Genomic DNA, 18,167 nt, shown 5'->3' on the forward strand with positions numbered 1-18,167 from the left:
ACTCTCTCCCTTCCCCCTCTCCCCCTCCCCCTCGTCTCTATCTATCTCTCTCTCTCTCTCCCTCCCCCTCCTCTCTCTCTCTCTCTACCCTTCCCCCATTCTCTCTCCCTCCTCCTCTCCTCCCTATCCCTCTCTACCCTTCCCCCTCTCTCTTCCTCCTCCTCTCCCTCTCTCCTCTCCCCCTTCTCTATCTTCCCCTCTCTCTCTCTCCTTCCCTCTCTCTCCTCTCCTTCCCCCCTCTCTCTCCTCTCTCTTCCCCCTCTTTCTTCTCTCTCTCTCTTCCTCCTCTCTCTCTCCCCTCTCTCTTCCCCCTCCCTCCCCTCTTCTCACTCCCCCTCCTCTCTCTCTCCCCCTCTCTCTCTTTCTCTCTGTCTCTGCTTCCTACTATCTCCCTCTCCTTCCCCTTCCCTCTCTCCTTCCCTCCTCTTCCTCCTTCCCTTCCTCTCTTTCCCCCTCCCTCCTTCCCTTTCTCCCCCGCCCCCCCCTTCTCCTCCCCCTCTCCCCCCCCCTCCCCCCCCACTCTGTTCCCCCCTCCCTCTCTCTCCCCCACCTCTCTCCCCTCTCTCTCCCCCCCCCCTCTCTCTCTCCCCCCCCCACCTCTCTCCCCTCTTTCAGAAGAAGGGATTCGACACGAAACATCATCTATCCATTATCTCCAGAGATGCTGCCTGACCCGCTGAATTACTCCTGTACTTTGAGGGGTTTTTTTTGTAAATCAGTACCTGCAGTTCCTTGTATCTCCATAGATTCTAATTAGATTGATTCTGGTTTTGTGAATCGGTATGGGAAACTTGAGTTGCTGCAGCCTGGGGCTGACGTGGGGCTTACATAGAAACATAGAAACTAGGTGCTGGAGGAGGCCATTTGGCCATTCATTGTGATCATGGTTGATCGTCCCCTATCAATAACCCGTGCCTGCCTTCTCCACATATCCCTTGACTCCACTAGCCTCTAGAGCTCTATCTAACTCTCTCTTAAATCCATCCAGTGACTTGGCCTCCACTGCTGTCTGTGGCTGGGAATTCCTGGGGTTAACTGGCTTGGGGGCGTTCCAGTACCTCCAGCATGTGGACTGGACATTGTCTTTGCAGACGACCCCAAAAGGCCATCATGGTGGCGCAGCGGTAGAGTTGCTGCCTCACAGCGCTTGCAACGGCAGAGACCCAGGTTCCATCCCGACTACGGGTGCTGCCTGTACGGAGTTTGTACCTTCTCCCCGTGACCGCGTGGGTTTTCTCTGGTTTCCTCCCACACTCCAAAGATGCACAGGTTTGAAGGTGAATTGGCTTGGTGTAAATGTAAATTGACCCTAGGGTAGTGTTAATGTGCGGGGATCGCTGGTCGGTGCAGACCTGTTTCCGTGCTGTATCTCTAAACTAAACGATGGCAACAAAACCAAAATATGGCAACTGCAATTGTGGGTGGTGGCAAAAGAATTTCACTGGGCTGTGCATACGTGACATTAAAGAACCATTGAACCATATATTTCTGTATCTGAGAGGTGATTCTGAACTTTAAATAAGAGCCTTGTTACCTCATTATTGCCAGGTGTCTGGTGGAAATTAAATAAGGCCACAGTCCTTGGATTATGTATCGATGACCTATAATCCCTCATTGAGGCTTCATCCTCCTAATCAAAACCAGGCTTCCTATCTGAAGAGGAGTCTCGACCCGAGACATCACCTGCCCGTGTTCTCCGGTGAAGCTGCCTGACTGGTTGAGTTACTCCAGCAGTTTGGGACCTTTTGTGTATTAACCAGCATCCGCAACTCTCCTAGTTTTTCCGATCTTTTCCGTTTTTACACCCACCCTGTAAGGCAAGAATTGGTCGGCACAGGCAAGTTGGGCCAAAGGGCCTGTTTCCACGCTGTGCGACTCTATGAGTGTGGATGGGACATGTTGGTCGGCGTGGGCAAGTTGGGGCCGAAGGGCCTGTTTCCACGCTGTGTGACGCCTCTCCTCGACGCCCTTCATCTCCCTCCGAGACGCAGGGAGGTGTCACCTGCTCGGGTTCCTCCCCCAAACCCTGCATTCCCTTGCCCTGGTGGCGGTCGGTGTTGCCTTTTGGTCACGATGGGGGGCCCCTAGTGGGGGTCCCTCTACGCAGGGATTCTCCCCCCTCTACATCGGGGACCTGGGGTGGAGGGCACTGCAGCGAGGAGTCCCGTGCAACCTGTTTCTCTCGCGGATCACAGACTCACCAGCCGCCTGCCACTTTTGCGGGCTGGAAGAGTCTGTGTTCCACATCCACATGGAGTGTGTGAGGCTGCAGCCCCCGTTGCAATATCTAAAGGGGCTGCTCCTTGCCTTCTGGCTGCACTTCACACCCACCATCCCCATCTTTGGACACCCTGTGCGTAGGGGAGAGGGTAGGGGCCGAAGATGTCCTGGCTGGGTCGCTCCTAGGCCTGGCCAAGCTGGCCATCCATGAGTCACAGCGCCAGGCGGAAGAGAGCTCTGCCCGAGCCAACTGCCTGCCTGCCCCTTTGGATATTGGAACGCGGGACAGGCAGCTTCTCCGGAGAGAAGGAATGGGTGACGTTTCGGGTCGAGACCCGTCTTCAGATGGATTCCAGATTCAGGGACAGTTTCTTCCCAGCTGTTATCAAGCAACTGAATCATCCAACCACAACCAGAGAGCAGTGCTGAACTACTATCTACCTCTTTGGTGACCCTCGGACAATCCTTGATCAGACTTTGCTGGCTTTACCTTGCACTAAATGTTATTCCCTTATCATATATCTAAATGGCACAAATATAACCATGTGTTGTCTTTCTGCTGACTGGATAGCACGCAACAAACGCTCGTCACTGTACCTCGGTTACACGTGACTATAAACTATACTCAACTGGACTAAGTTGATCAGTATGATTTTGGCACTGGAGAGAAGACAGCATTGCCTTACCTAGTTCTGGGACTGGAGCCAGACCATGAGGTGTAAGTATCTAGTGGGTGCCACCTAGAATCCGTGGTCATAATGTCAAGGTGCATGGAACAGCTTTGGGAAGGGACATACAGTAGATAATAACAAGAAACAAGGGCCAATGTCAATGGGGTGCGAGCAAGTCTTGCCCAGGTAAACTGGAACCAAAGCTTGGCAGGTGGCAACAGAGTTTGGTGGCAAGACACAGGAAATAGTAATAGATTTCAAGAAGCAAAGATGACTTCAAGTGCTGCCTGTACATCATGTCTATGTGACCAAGTGGGTCTACTCCGGGTGCTCTGGTTTCCTCCCACATCACATAGAGGTGCTGGTTTGCAGGTTAATTGGCCTCTTTAAATTGCCCCTGGGGTGTAGGGAATGGATGTGAACCTAGTGCGTTCGGGAAATCGATGGTTGGCTCGGGCTCGGTGGGCTGAAGGGCCTGTTTCCGCGCTGTATCTCTGAATCAGATTCAATTGAAAACATTCGACACACTGCTAGCTTGGTGGGAAGGCGATCAAGGAGCAAACGTGTGGATTATAGCAGAGAGCAGAAGGTACGCACACACTGAAGATAGACACAAAAAGCTGGAGTAACTCAGCGGGAACGGCAGCATCTCTGGCGAGAAGGAATGGGTGACGTTTCGGGTCGAGACCCTTCTTCAGACTATTTAGGGAAAAGGGGAGCAAGAGATATAGATAGTGATGTAGAGAGATAAAGAACAATGGATGAAAGATATGCAAAGAACTATCGATGATGAAGGAGAGTTAGATAGAGCTCTAGGGGCTGGTGCAATCAAGGGATTATGAGGAGAAGGCAGGCACGGGTTATTGATTGGGGACGATCAGCCATGATCACAGTGAATGGCTGAAGAGCCGAATGGCCTCCTCCTGCGCCTATTTTCTATGTTTCTAGGAAACGGGCCATTGCTAGCTGTTTGTTGGGTGAAAATGAAAATGACTTGGGTGGAGAGAGGGGAAGTGAGAGAAATCAATATTTATACCGCTGGGCTGTGTGCTGCACCCGCTGAGTTTCTCCAGTTTTCTTGTGTAACAAGGAGAATTAAAGTGTTTGGCAACCGGGAGATCAGGTAGGTTCAGGCGGACTGAGCGAATGTGTTCAGCGAAACGATCGCCCAGTCAACGTTAACCCACTGATGGCTCTGAAGTTGCAAGTTCCTCGTAGTAAATATCACCAGTAACTTGTCCTGGACCAGCCACGTTGAAGCAATGGCCAAGAAGGCTTGGGAAGTTCAGCATGTCCTCAACAACCCTCACCAGCTTCTACAGAGGCGCCGTTGAAAGCATTCTATCGGGATGCATGGCAGCATGGTTTGGGAACAGCTCCACCCACAACCGCAAGCAATCGCAGAGAGCTGTGGGCGCATCACGCAAGCTAACCCCATCTACACTTCACGCTGCCCCGGCAAGGCCAGCAGCATAATCAAGGACCAGTCTCACCCCGGCCACTCCCCCTCCCATCAGGCAAGAGGCACGGAGGTATGAAAACGAGTACACCTCCAGATTCGGGGACAGTTTCTTCCCCAGCTCGGACCGGAGGGCCTCACTGACAGGGAGAGGTTGGGCAGGCTAGGACTACATGCCTTGGAGCACAGGAGGCTGAGGGGCGATCTCCTGGAGGTGCATCAGATCATGAATCTTTTTTGCCAGGTTAATGGCCCTTGGGTAGGTCTTTACACTGCCTCAGCGGAAACATGATGTCAATATATCACTCAATATAAGAAACAAAGACCACTTTGCCTTTAATTTGGCTGGCGCGTCACATTTTAATTCAAAATCGGTTACAGAAATATTCGTTTGTTCATTTTTTTTTGTGGTGCACACACATAGCCTTAATTGATCAGGACTATTGATAAATGAGATCTAAATTAAAACTGATTCTCATAAGATGGGGCAGGATGGAATGGAATTTCTTCACAGTTGGTCATACGGTTACGAGGCAGCAAATAAAACAGGGGCATTGGATGAATGAAGCCAATTGTAAAGCGGTTATAATTTTATACCTTCAAACGTTTGAGGAAGAAATGTATATCGTCAACTGTCAGCAACGTTGCAAGCAGCCTGTTTGGCGTTTGCCATGTGTTTGGAGGGCCCTGTTAGTGTTGTGTTGTGTTGTGTTGCCGGGCAGGCTGGGGATCACTGGGATCGTTGGACCGTTGCTGATGCCAGGGCAGCACCTTTCCCGCTGCCGTCTTCAGAAAGGATGAAGGTCACGTTGCAGTTTGGTGCCATTTCCAACACCGTCTCCTTCAGGATCGTGGAGAAACTGGAAGAGAAGTGGGCGATACTCTTTAGAGACCGAGGCTGCAGCCCGGGAACAGGCCCACCGGCGGCCCGCCGAGACTCCAGATAAATGCTAACACAGTGGTAGAGTTGCTGCCTTTATGCCCCTGTCCCACTTAGGAAGCCTGAACGGAAACCTCTGGAGACTTTGTGCCCCACCCAAGGTTTCCGTGCGGTTCCCGGAGGTTTTTTGTCAGTCTCCCTACCTGCAACCTCCGGCAACCACCTGCAACCTCCGGCAACCACCTGCAACCTCCGGCAACCACCTGCAACCTCCGGCAACCACCTACAACCTCCGGCAACCACCTGCAACCTCCGGGAACCACCTGCAACCTCCGGGAACCGCACAGAACCCTTGGGTGGGGCGCAAAGTCTCCAGAGGTTTCCGTTCAGGTTTCCTAAGTGGGACAGGGGCATTACACTGCCAGAGATCTGGGTTCGATACAGGCTACGGGTGCTTGTCTGTGCGGAGTTTGTACATGACCTGCGTGGGTTTACTCCCAGAACTTTGGTTTCCTCCCACACTCCAAAGATTCTCTGCCACAGAAGGTAGTTGAGGCCAGTTCATTGGCGATATTTAAGAGGGAGTTAGATGTGGCCCTTGTGGCTAAAGGGATCAGGGGGTATGGAGAGAAGGCAGGTACAGGATACTGAGTTGGATGATCAGCCATGATCATATTGAATGGCGGTGCAGGCTCGAAGGGCCGAATGGCCTACTCCTGCACCTATTTTCTAAGTTTCTATGTACAGGCTTCCAGGTGAATTGGCTTGGGCTATATGTAAAAACTGTCCCTGGTGTAGGATAGTGTTAATGTGCGGGGATCGCAGGTCTGTGCGGACTCAGCGGGCCGAAGGGCTTGTTTCCCCGCTGTATCTCAAGACTAAACTAAACCAAATGGACAATACGCAGGCGGAGGCTGATGTGTGGCAAATGATGCTCGCCGCTCTGACCAACGATCACACCAGGGATAGTTACTGCGTTTTCTTGTGGTTTTTTTTTTAACCATAGCCAATTAAAGTACAGACCTGTCCGTCTTGGGAGTGTGGGAGGAAACGGGAGCACCGGGAGAAAACGCACACGGTCTCAGGGAGAACGTGCAAACTCCGTACGGACAGCACCTGCAGTCAAATTCGAACCCATATCTCTGGCGATGCAAGGCAGTATCTCTGCCGCTGCGCCACCGTACTGGTCAGTTGAAAACGCCAAACCTTCTCGCAGGAAAACATTAGCAGAATTTCGAGAGATACATAGCACCAGAGAGTGGCCCTGATCTGCCATGTACCCCCTGGAGACCCACGGACTATCTTTAATCGGACTTGACTGCATTCTATCTTTCACCGATCGTTAATTCCCTTTATTGATAGATTGATCACATTCTCACATGTGGCAAGTCACAGTGAAATTCTATTTGTTTGCACACCCTGCAGAAGGTATGCAAAGAGTCGCTATGCAAAAGGACGTCGACATTTTATCTAAGATCGACAAAAATGCTGGAGAAACTCAGCGAGTGAGGCAGCATCTACGGAGGGAAGGAATAGGCGACGTTTCGGGTCGAGACCCGAAACGTCGCCTATTCCTTCTCTCCATAGATGCTGCCTCACCTGCTGAGTTTCTCCAGCATTTGTTGTCTAGAAACATAGAAATTAGGTGCAGGAGTAGGCCATTTGGCCCTTCGAGCCTGCACCGCCATTCAATATGATCATGGCTGATCATCCAACTCAGTATCCCGTACCTGCCTTCTCGCCATACCCCCTGATCCCCTTAGCCACAAGGGCCACATCTAACTTCTTCTTAAATATAGCCAATGAACTGGCCTCAACTTCCCTCTGTGGCAGAGATTCACCACTCTCTGTGTGAAAAAAGTTCTTCTCATCTCGGTTTTAAAGGATTTCCCCCTTATCCTTAAGCTGTGACCCCTTGTCCTGGACTTCCCTAACATCGGGAACAATCTTCCTGCATCTAGCCTGTCCAACCCCTTAAGAATTTTGTAAGTTTCTATAAGATCCCCTCTCAATCTCCTAAATTCTAGAGAGTATAAACCAAGTCTATCCAGTCTTTCTTCATAAGACAGTCCGGACATCCCAGGAATCAGTCTGGTGAACCGTCCCTGCACTCCCTCTATGGCAATAATGTCTACCTTCGATTTTTCCAGCATCTGCGGTTCATTCTGAAAAACCCGACCTTTTATCTGTACACTGTGATTGCAATTATGTTTGGACTCTCCACTGACGAAACGATTTCCGCTGTGTACCTCGGCATACTTGACAATGAACTAAATAGTCGAGGCGACATGCTGAGTTTTGAGCGCTTACTGAGGGTGCATCTTGTAGAGGGTTCCGTCCACCCCGACGTTGATGTCCAGGCGGTCCAAGCCCCGGTTCTCCCGTATCTTGTCCACCACGGCGGCCATTCCGGCCCCGCACAGCTGGGCTGCCCTCCTGGAGACCACGCCGCACACCTCCTTGACGATGACACTGTCGTCGCACGTGCTGTCCAGGCCCAGGTGCTGGAGGATGGTCCGCACCTGGAGCAGGGCCAGGCGGTCACTGCGGGTCATAAGGTCACAAGTGATAGGAGCAGGATTAGGCCATTCGGCCCATCAAGTCTACTCCGCCACGCAATCGCGGCTGACCTATCTCTCCCTCCTAACCCCATTCTCCTGCCTTCAAAGAAACATTGAAACATAGAAAATAGGTGCAGGAGGTATGAAAATGAGCCTGCACCGCCATTCAATATGATCATGGCTGATCATCCAACTCAGTATCCTGTACCTGCCTTCTCTCCATACCCCCTGATCCCTTTAGCCACAAGGGCCACATCTAAATCCCTCTTAAATATAGCCAAAGAACTGGCCTCAACTACCTTCTGTGGCAGAGAATTCCACAGATTCACCACTCCCTGTGTGAATTTTTTTTTTCTCATCTCGGTCCTAAAAGATTTCCCCCTTATCCTTAAACTGTGACCCCTTGTTCTGGACTTCCCCAACATCGGGAACAATCTTCCTGCATCTAGCCTGTCCAACCCCTTAAGAATTTTGTACGTTTCTATAAGATCCCCCCTCAATCTTCTAACTTCTAGCGAGTACAAGCCGGGTCTATCCAGTCTTTCTTCATAGGAAAGTCCTGACATCCCAGGAATCAGTCTTCACCCCATAATCGCTGACACCCGCACCACTCGAGAATCTGCCTTAAAATTATCCACTGGCTCGGTCTCCACAGCCTTCCGTGGCAAAGAATTCCACCCATTCACCACCCTCTGACTAGAGGAATTTAGAACCATCCCGGAGTGGCGAACTGCTTCTCCCTTACATCTCAAACACCCCTCGCACCTCAGTTACCAGGCCGCACGGTTCTCAAAACAGCCGGCAAGATTGGAGACGGGCACAAAAGGCCGGAGTAACTCAGCGGGTCAGGCAGCATCTCTGGAGAGAAGGAATAGGTGACATTTCAGGTTTGAGGCCCTTCTTCAGACTGAGAGTCGGGGGAGAGGGGATTGAGAGATACCCTGGGAGCATTTAACAAAGTTACTACCTGCTCAACAACGCTCACAAGACGCCAAGCATACAGTGTGTGAAACGTAGAAAAATACTGTAGGTGTAGGCCGTTCGGCCCTTCGAGCCAGCACCGGCATTCAATGTGATCATGGCTGATCATCTAAAATCAGCACCCCGCTCCTGCTTTTTCCCCCATATCCCTTGATTCCGTTAGCTCTAAGGGCCGTCACGGTGGCGCAGCGGTAGAGTTCCTGCCTTACAGCGTACGCAGCGCCGGAGACCCATGTTCGATCCTGTCTGTACGGAGTTTTACATTCTCCCCGTGATCTGCATGGGTTTTCTCCGAGATCTTTGGTTTCCTCCCACCAGCTTGTAGGTCAATTGGCTCGGTAAATGTAAAAATGGTCATGTGTAGGATAGTGATAATGTGCGGGGATCGCTGGTCTCGGTACGGACCCGGTGGGCCGAAGGGCCTGTTTCCGCGCTGTATCTCTGAACAAAACCAAACTAAGCTAAATCTGACTCTCTCTTGAAAACATCCGGTGAATCGGCCTCCACTGCCTTCTGTGGCAGAGAATTCCACAGATGTAGTCAACTGGAGTCAAATAAGATCTTCAGCACAACTTGCCCATGCTGACCAACATGCCCATCTACACTGGTCCCACCTGCATGAGTTTGGCCCATATCCCATTCAACTTATACTATTCATCTACCTGTATAAATGTTTCTTAAACGTTGCAATAGTCACTGCCTCAAACACCTCCTCCGGCAGCTCGTTCCGTACACCCACCGCCCTTTGTGTAATAAAACTCACCCCCCAGGTTCCTATTGCATTTTTCCAACCTCACCTTGAACCTATGTCCTCTTGTTCTCGATTCCCCCACTCTGGGCAAAAGAGAAGCCAGCTCAACCTTTGCCTACAGCTCGGGCCCTCGAGTCCCAGCAAAACTCTCGTCAATCTTCTCTGCACCCTTATGTAGGAAGGAATTGCAGATGCTGGTTGAAACCGAAGATAGACGTAAAAAGCTGGAGTTTTAGTGTTTTAGTTTTTAGTTGTAGAGATAGAGCACGGAAACAGGCCCTTCGGCCCACCGTGTCCGTGCTGGCCAGCGATCCCTGCACATTAACACCCAGTGGGGACCATTTTTGCATTTACCAAGCCAATTAACCTACAAACCTGCACGTCTTTGGAGTGTGGGGGGGAACCGAAGATCTCAGAGGAAAACCCACGCAGGTCACGGGGAGAACGTACAAACTCCGTACAGACAGCACCCGTAGTCGGGTTCGAACCCAGGTCTCCGGCGCTGCACTCGCTGTAAGGCAGCAACTCTACCGCTGCGCCACCGAGAGAGGGAATGAGTGACGTTTCTGGTCGGGCCTGATGAAGGGTCTCGACCCGAAACGTCACCCATTCCCTTCTCTCCAGAGACGCTGCCTGTCCCGCTGAGTTACTCCAGCATTTTGCGTCCATTCCCTGCACCCTTCCCACTTTCCTTGCATAATATTTAATATGTGGAACAGAAACATATTTAAGCATGCGGTGTGAACGTCAAAAAAGCGCATAGAACAAGCTGCCTATTGTTTTGTTTACACACCTCTCTATCTCGGACAGAAATTTGGTCTCAAAAATGCCGACAGTCTTCAGCACATGTGAGATGAGGCCTCTGAATAACAGGCCACGTCTGGTGAAGTTAATCAGTATGTTGCGTACGATTTCACCCAGGTACATGCCGCTGATCATTTTCTCGTATCTAGTGAAAGAGAAGACTTTAGTTCAGTTTAGAGATGCAGCGCGGAAACAGGCCCTTCAGCCCACCGAGTCCATGCCGACCAGCCATGCCCACACACTAACACTATCACACACACACACACACACACACACACACACACACACACTAGGACCAGTTTACAATATTGCCGAAGCCAATTAGTCCACCGACCTGTGTGACTTTGGAATTTTTTGTTTTAATTTAGATAGACAATAGGCAATAGACAATAGACAATAGGCAATAGACAATAGACAATAGACAATAAACAATAGACAATAGACAATAGATGCAGGATTAGGCCCTTCGAGCCATTCAATGTGATCATGGCTGATCATCCACAACCAGTACCACGTGCCTGCCTTATCCCCATATCCCCCGACTCTGCTATCTTTAAGAGCCCTATCTAACTCTCTCTTGAAAGCCTCCAGAGAACCGGCCTCCACCGCCCTCTGAGGCAGAGAATTCCACACACTCACAACTCTCTGTGTGAAACTTATGACCTGATAATGTCTTTTATCTGCCATCTGCATATGCATAAGAGCCACGTAAGGTCATAGGAGATAGGAATAGAATTAGGCCATTTAGACCATCAAGTCTAGATTCACCATTCAATCCGCCATTGTCATTGTACAGTACCTCCTCAACGAAATGCATTTAGCCTTCTCCCTTGAAGAGCGACTAGACAAACGATTGGAATCAAAAATCTATCGAGGGTAACAGTCACCGAGGTGTTCGAGTAGAGTGAGAAAAAGCTGTTCCTCGACCTGCGGTTCGGCAACGGAGAGACCTGTAGCGCATCCCGGATGGTAGGAGGGTAAACAGTCCAGGGTTGGGGTGAGAGCAGTCCTTGGCGATGCTGAGCGCCCTCCGCAGACAGCGCTTGCTTTGGACAGACTCAATGGAGGGGAGCGTGGAACCGGTGATGCGTTGGGCAATTTTCACCACCCTCTGCAACGGTCGGAGACAGAGCAGTTGCCATACCATACCATCTACTCCGCCATTCAATCCGCCATGGCTGATCTATCTCTCCCTCCTAACCCCTATTTCCTGCCTTCTCCCCATAACCTCTGACACCCGTACTAATCAAAAATTTATCGAGCTCTGCCTTAAAATATCCAATGACGGCCTCCGCAGCCTTCTGTGGCAAAGAATTCCACAGATTCACTACCCTCTGACTAAAGACATTTCTCCTCATCTCCTTCCTACAAGAACATCCTTTAATCCTGAGGTTATGACCTCTAGTCCTAGACTCTCCCACTAGTGGAAACATCCTCTCCACATCCAATCTACCCAAGCCTTTCACTATTCGGTACGTTTCAAGAATGTGGTGTCCCCTCATCCTTCTACACTCCAGCGAGTACAGGCCCTGTGCTGCCAAACGCTCATCATAGTTCTTGTATTCTTGTAAACCTCCCCTTGTCCCTCTCCAGAGCCTAAAATTGCTCACGATATTCCACTTGCAGCCTAGCCAGTGCCTTGTAGAGCCTCAGCGTTCCATCCCTGTTTTACGTTACATAAACGGCAGGTGCTAAAAACGTGGCATTTGCTGTGTTTGACACTAATGCCCCACTGTCCCACTTAGGAAACCTGAACGGAAACCTCTGGAGACTTTGCGCCCCACCCAAGGTTCCCGTGCGGTTCCCGGAGGTCTCCCTACCTGCTTCCACTACCTGCAACCTCCGGCAACCACCCGCAACCTCCTGGGAACCGCACGGAAACCGTGGGTGGGGCGCAAAGTCTCCCGAGGTTTCCGTTCAGGTTTCCTAAGTGTGACCAAGGGCATAACTCACCTTTGCTTTCCAGGGTTTACTGAATTGATATCCACCAGTTTGTCGAAGGTTGTCCGGATATCGTCCAGGCATCCGTTGTCGCCGAAGGCTCCCCACTCTATGTTGATGCACATCCTTCCTTCATCGCCCTCCACGATTTCAATGTTCTTCATCTCTTCCATGTAGCAGGCGTTGGAGCCCGTTCCTGACGGGCAGCAAGTTTAGTTTAGTTTAGTTTACCTTCACGTGTAATGACCCGAAACGTCACCCATTTCTTGTCTCCAGAGATGCTGCCGGACCCGCTGAGTTCCTCCCGCATTTCGTGTCTGCCTTTAGTCACAGCCATGGAGCTGTGCACAGCAAGGAAACTATCCCCTCGGCCCAACTTATCCATGCCGACCAAGTTGCCTAACTGTCTAAGAAGGAACTGCAGATGCTGGAAAATTCAAAGGTGGGCAAAAATGCTGGAGAAACTCAGCGGGTGAGGCAGCATCGATGGAGCGAAGGAATAGGTGACGTTTCGGGTCGAGACCCTTCTCAGTTGCCTAACTGAGTTGCGAGTCCAGGGCCAGGGGCCACAGACTTAGAATAAAAGGGAGGTCATTTAAGACTGAGGTGAGAAAAAAAAAAACTCTTTCTCCCAGAGAGTTGTGAGTTTCTGGAATTCCCTGCCACAGAGGGCAGTGGAGCCAAATCACTGGATGGATTTAAGAGAGAGTTAGATAGAGCTCTAGGGGCTAGTGGAGTCAAGGGATATGGGAAAAAGGCAGGAACGGGTTATTGATAGGGGACGATCAGCCATGATTACAATGAATGGCGGTGCTGGCTCGAAGGGCAGAATGGCCTCCTCCTGCACCTATTTTCTATGTAACTGAGTCAGTTCAGTTCAGTATAATTTATTGGCACGTGTACTGAGGTACAGTGAAACGCTTTTGCTGTGTGTTATCCAGTCAACGCAAAGACAATAAATGATTACCGTCGAGCCGTCCACAGTGTACACATACAGGATAAAGGGGATAGAAACATAGAAAATAGGTGCAGGAGTAGGCCATTGGGCCCTTCGAGCCTGCACCGCCATTCAATATGATCATGGCTGATCATTCAACTCAGTATCCCATCCCTGCCTTCTCTCCATACCCCCTGATCCCTTTAGCCACAAGGGCCACATCTAACTCCCTCTTAAATATAGCCAATGAACTGGCCTCAACTACCTTCTGTGGCAGAGAGTTCCACAGATTCACCACTCTCTGTGTGAAAAATGTTTTCCTCATCTCGGTCCTAAAAGATTTCCCCCTTATCCTTAAACTGTGACCCCTTGTCCTGGACTTCCCCAACATCGGGAACAATCTTCCTGCATCTAGCCTGTCCAACCCCTTAAGAATTTTGTAAGTTTCTATAAGATCCCCCCTCAATCTTCTAAATTCTAGCGAGTACAAGCCGAGTCTATCCAGTCTTTCTTCATATGAAAGTCCTGACATCCCAGGAATCAGTCTGGCGAACTATCTCTGCACTCCCTCTATGGCAAGAATGTCTTTCCTCAGATTAGGAGACCAAAACTGTACGCAATACTCCAGGCGTGGTCTCGCCAAGACCCTGTACAACTGCAGTAGAACCTCCCTGCTCCTATACTCAAATCCTTCAGCGCAAAGACATGATTATCGTCGAGCCGTCCACAGTGCACACATACAGGATAAAGGGAATCATGTTTAGTGCAAAATAAAGTGCAGTGAAGTCCGATTAAACATAGCTTAAGGGTCTCCAATGAGCTAGAGTAGGAGCCCGGCACTGGTCTCTCGTTGTTGACGAGATGATTCAGTTGCCTGATAACAGCTGGGAAGAAACCATCGCTGAATCTGGAGGTGTGCGTTTTCACACTTCTGTACCTCTTGCCTGATGAGAGAGGGGAGAAGAGGGGCGAGACTGGTCCTTGATTACGCTGCTGGCCTTGCCGAGGCAGCGTGAAGCGTGGATGGAGCCAATGGAAGGGAGGTATTGTTTTGTGAGCGGGTCAGGCAGCATCTCTGGAGAAAAGGAGTAGGTGACGTTTCAGACCGAGGCCCTCCTTCTCGACCCGAAACATCACCTATTCCTTCTCTCCAGGGATGCTGTCTGACCCGCTGAGTTCCTCCAGCTTTTTGAGCCTTTCTTCGGTTTAAACCAGCATCTGCATTTCCATCCTATCTCTTGAATAGTACAGGTGTCAGAGGTGATGGGGAGAAGGCAGGAGAATGGGGTTAGGTGGGAGAGATAGATCGGGTATGATTGAATGGGCGGAGTAGACTCGATGGGCCGAATGGCCTAATTCTACTCCTATTCATTATGACCTATGACCTACACAGGTTGGCTTGTGTGATGGTCTGGGCTGGGTCAGTAATTCTCTGCAAGTGTTCAGAGGTGGGGTGACAGGGCACATTCACAATGTGTTTTTGCCCGATCTGTGTCCCGGCTCAATCCAGTTTTTTCCGCAGGACACGGTAACATCAGGGCAGACACCCAGCATCACTAGGACCCCCAGTGGAGGTCTCTCTTTGAGGGAGTCCTCCCTCTTTACATCGGGGACCTGGGGTGGAGAGTGTTGCCCACAGCTGCGGTGTGTGTAACGGACGCTGAAGTCGGTTACACACTTAGGGCCGAGTGGCCTGTTCCTGCACCTATTTTCCATGTTTCTAAGTCAGGATGGAACCCAGGTCTCTGGCGCCGTGAGGCAGCAGCTCCACCCACTGCGCCACCGTGCCGCCCACATCCGTCCCGGCGGACTCCCAGACGGGCCGAAGTCAACGCCATCTTACCTACGATCAGGCCGATTTCACAGTTGAAGTTCTCGTAAGCGCAGTTCATCATGGTCCCCACCGTGTCATTCATGAGTACCACGATCTCCAGGTTCAGCTCCTGCAAGCAACGTGGCGGCAAGTGTTAACGGCGGCCAAGGTCGAGCATCGTGGGAACGGGCCGCGCCACCGAGAACAACGGAGGGCCCGGTGTGGTGGGGACCACCGTGAGGAAGAACAAAGGAGGACCCATCATGGCGGTACCACTGAGAGGAATAACCAAGGAGGACTCGTCAGTGGGGGGAGGGTGCGACTGAGAGGAAGAACAACGTGGAATGACCGCCGAGAACTAAGGGGGACTAAAAATGGAATGTATTAAAAATGGTTTGTGTTAAAATGGGACATTTGTAACTCTGTCGCTGCCCTTTACGTGGCGACTCTTTGCATACCTCCGGTGTTTGAAACAAACATACATACATACATACAAAATAGGTGCAGGAGGAGGCCATTCAGCCCTTCGAGCCAGCACCACCATTCAATATGATCATGACTGATCATCCAGAATCAGTACCCCATTCCTGCTTTCTCACCATATCACTTGATTCCAATATCCCAAAGAGCTAAATCTGACTCTCATGATTACAATTGAGCCATCCACAGCGTACACATACAGGATTAAGGGAATAACGTTTAGTGCAAGGTAAAGTCCGATTAAAGATATTCCGAGGGTCACCAATGAGGTAGATAGTCGTTCAGGAATGCTCTCTAGTTGTGGGAGGATGGTTCAGTTGCCTGATGACAGCTGGGAAGAAACTGTCCCCGAATCTGGAGGTGTGCGTTTTCACACTTCTGTCCCTCTTGCCCGATGAGAGAGGGGGGAAGAGGGAGTGGCCGGGGTGAGACTGGTCCTTGATGATGCTGCTGGCCTTGCCGAGGCAGCGTGAGGTGCAGAGGAGATTATCACCTTGTCTTGTCCCGCGCGTGCCAATAAAGTATCATTCATTCGTTAAAAGAAGCATGGCAGTGGTGGTCAAAGCAACGGTTCCAGCCGTCGGGAAGGCTGCAACACGAGGGAGAATAATAAATGTGCTGAACTGACAGGCCACAAAGAGAGAGAGACAGCGAGGAACGGAGGATGCTGGAAACCGGCACGGAACACAAAGCGGGGAGGAAGGAACTGCAGATGCTGGTTGACACCGATGATAGGCACAAAAGGCTGGAGTAACTCAGCGGGTCAGGCAGCATCTCTGGAGGAAAAGAATAGGTGACATTGCAAGTTGGAATCCTTCTTTAGACTCGCGTTTATCCCAAACTTACAATGTTGGTCAACTTCAAACGGGCATCAAGTAACAAAGATGGAGAAGGAGCATCTGAGGCGTTCCCACAGAGAGGCACGCAGCAAGGAAACGGGCGCTTCAGCCCAATTCACCAATGCTGACCAAGATGCCCCATCTAAGGTAGCCCCATTCGGGGCTACCTTAGATGGGGCATCTTGGTCAGCATGGTTGAATTGTATGAACTGCAGTTGCTGGTTTATACCGAAGATGGGCACAAAATGCCGGGGTAATTCAACGGGACTGCAGGAAAGGAATAGGTGACGTTTCGGGTCGGAACACTTCTTCAGACTGAGGGAAGGCGGAAACAAAAGCGGGCCGGGCCGGCATCAGATGACTTCATAGAAACATAGAAAATAGGTGCAGGAGTAGGCCATTCGGCCCTTCGAGCCTGCACCGCCATTCAATATGATCATGGCTGATCATCCAACTCAGTATCCTGTACCTGCCTTCTCTCCATACCCCCTGATCCCTTTAGCCACAAGGGCCACATCGAACTACCTCTTAAATATAGCCAATGAACTGTGGCCTCAACTACCTTCTGTGGCAGAGAATTTCCAGAGATTCACCGCTCTCTGTGTGAAAAATGTTTTGCTCATCTCGGTCCTAAAAGATTTCCCCCTTATCCTTAAACTGTGACCACCTTGTCCTGGACTTCCCCAACATCGGGAACAATCTTCCCGCATCTAGCCTGCCCAACCCCTTAAGAATTCTGTACGTTTCTATAAGATCCCCCCTCAATCTTCAGGAAGGGTGGAGTCCATAATGGCCCATTGTTGGCTGGGGATGATGTGCTAATGGCAGGGAAACCAGGATGCAAACGGTGGAACTGGTGGGATGACTTGTTGGGGGGGGGGGGGGGGGGGGGGGGGGGGGGGGGGGGGGGGGGGGGGGGGGGGGGGGGGGGGGGGAGTAGAGAGAGAAATGGGAGTTACTTGAAATGAGAGAAATCCATAGTGATACCGTTGGGTTGTCAGCTGCCCAAGCGAAATATGAGGTGTGTGGGAAAGAACTGTAGGTGCTGGTTTACATTGATGACAGACATAAAGTGCTGGAGTAACTCAGCGGGACAGGGAGCATCTCTGGATAGGCAGAATGGGTGACGTTTCAGGCCGAGACCCTCCTTCAGACTGAAATACGAGGTGCTGTTCCTCCAACTTACATGTGGCCTCACTCAGAACTTTTAGTTTTTGTTTTCGAGTTGCAGCGCGGAAACAGGCCCTTTGGCCCAACCGAGTCCGTGCCGACCAGCGATCCCCGCACATTAGCACTATCCGACACACACTCGGGGCAGTTTTACACTTACACAAGCCAATTAACCCACAAACCTGTATGTCTATGGAGTGTAGGAGGAGACCGTAGATCTTGTAGAAAACCCACGCAGGTCACGGGGAGAACATACAAACTGTGTACAGACAGCACCTGTTGTCGAGGTCGATCCCGGGTCTCTGGCGCTGCTAGGCGCCGTTAGGCAGCAACGCTACCGCTGCGCCACCGTGCCGCTTGGATTGGTGATGTTTCAGGTTGGCACCCTCTTCAAGGTTCTGACCCGAAACGTCACCTATCCATGATCCCCACAGATGCTGCCTGGCCCGCTGAGTTACTCTAAGTGAGTGGGCATGTAAGGAATAATGGACATATAACCATATAACAATTACAGCACGGAAACAGGCCATCTCGGCCCTACAAGTCCGTGCCGAACAAATTTTTTCCCCTTAGTCCCACCTGCCTGCACTCATACCATAACCCTCCATTCCCTTCTCATCCATATGCCTATCCAATTTATTTTTAAATGATACCAATGAA

The 18,167-nt window shown here is 50.9% G+C and overlaps 1 protein-coding gene across 2 annotated transcripts in view; it reads right to left on the minus strand.

Annotated features, from left to right (window-relative positions):
* Positions 1–4,664: 4,664 nt before the first annotated feature.
* LOC129704285 (hexokinase HKDC1-like) overlaps positions 4,665–18,167 on the minus strand; it is a 61,778-nt gene continuing 48,275 nt past the window's right edge. The window contains exons 15-19 of one of the 2 annotated variants that reach the window (XM_055647302.1): positions 15,049–15,148; positions 12,281–12,464; positions 10,317–10,472; positions 7,541–7,774; positions 4,665–5,210 (exon numbers count right to left, since the gene is read on the minus strand). In XM_055647302.1, the coding sequence (XP_055503277.1) occupies positions 5,081–5,210; positions 7,541–7,774; positions 10,317–10,472; positions 12,281–12,464; positions 15,049–15,148 (804 nt within the window). In that variant the 3' untranslated portion in view covers positions 4,665–5,080. The remainder of the gene's footprint in view (positions 5,211–7,540; positions 7,775–10,316; positions 10,473–12,280; positions 12,465–15,048; positions 15,149–18,167) is intronic. The other variant, XM_055647303.1, reaches the window with a different exon arrangement.

The sequence above is a fragment of the Leucoraja erinacea genome, chromosome 15 (assembly GCF_028641065.1).
Source record: "Leucoraja erinacea ecotype New England chromosome 15, Leri_hhj_1, whole genome shotgun sequence".
In the NCBI taxonomy this organism is placed as follows: Eukaryota; Metazoa; Chordata; class Chondrichthyes; order Rajiformes; family Rajidae; genus Leucoraja; species Leucoraja erinaceus.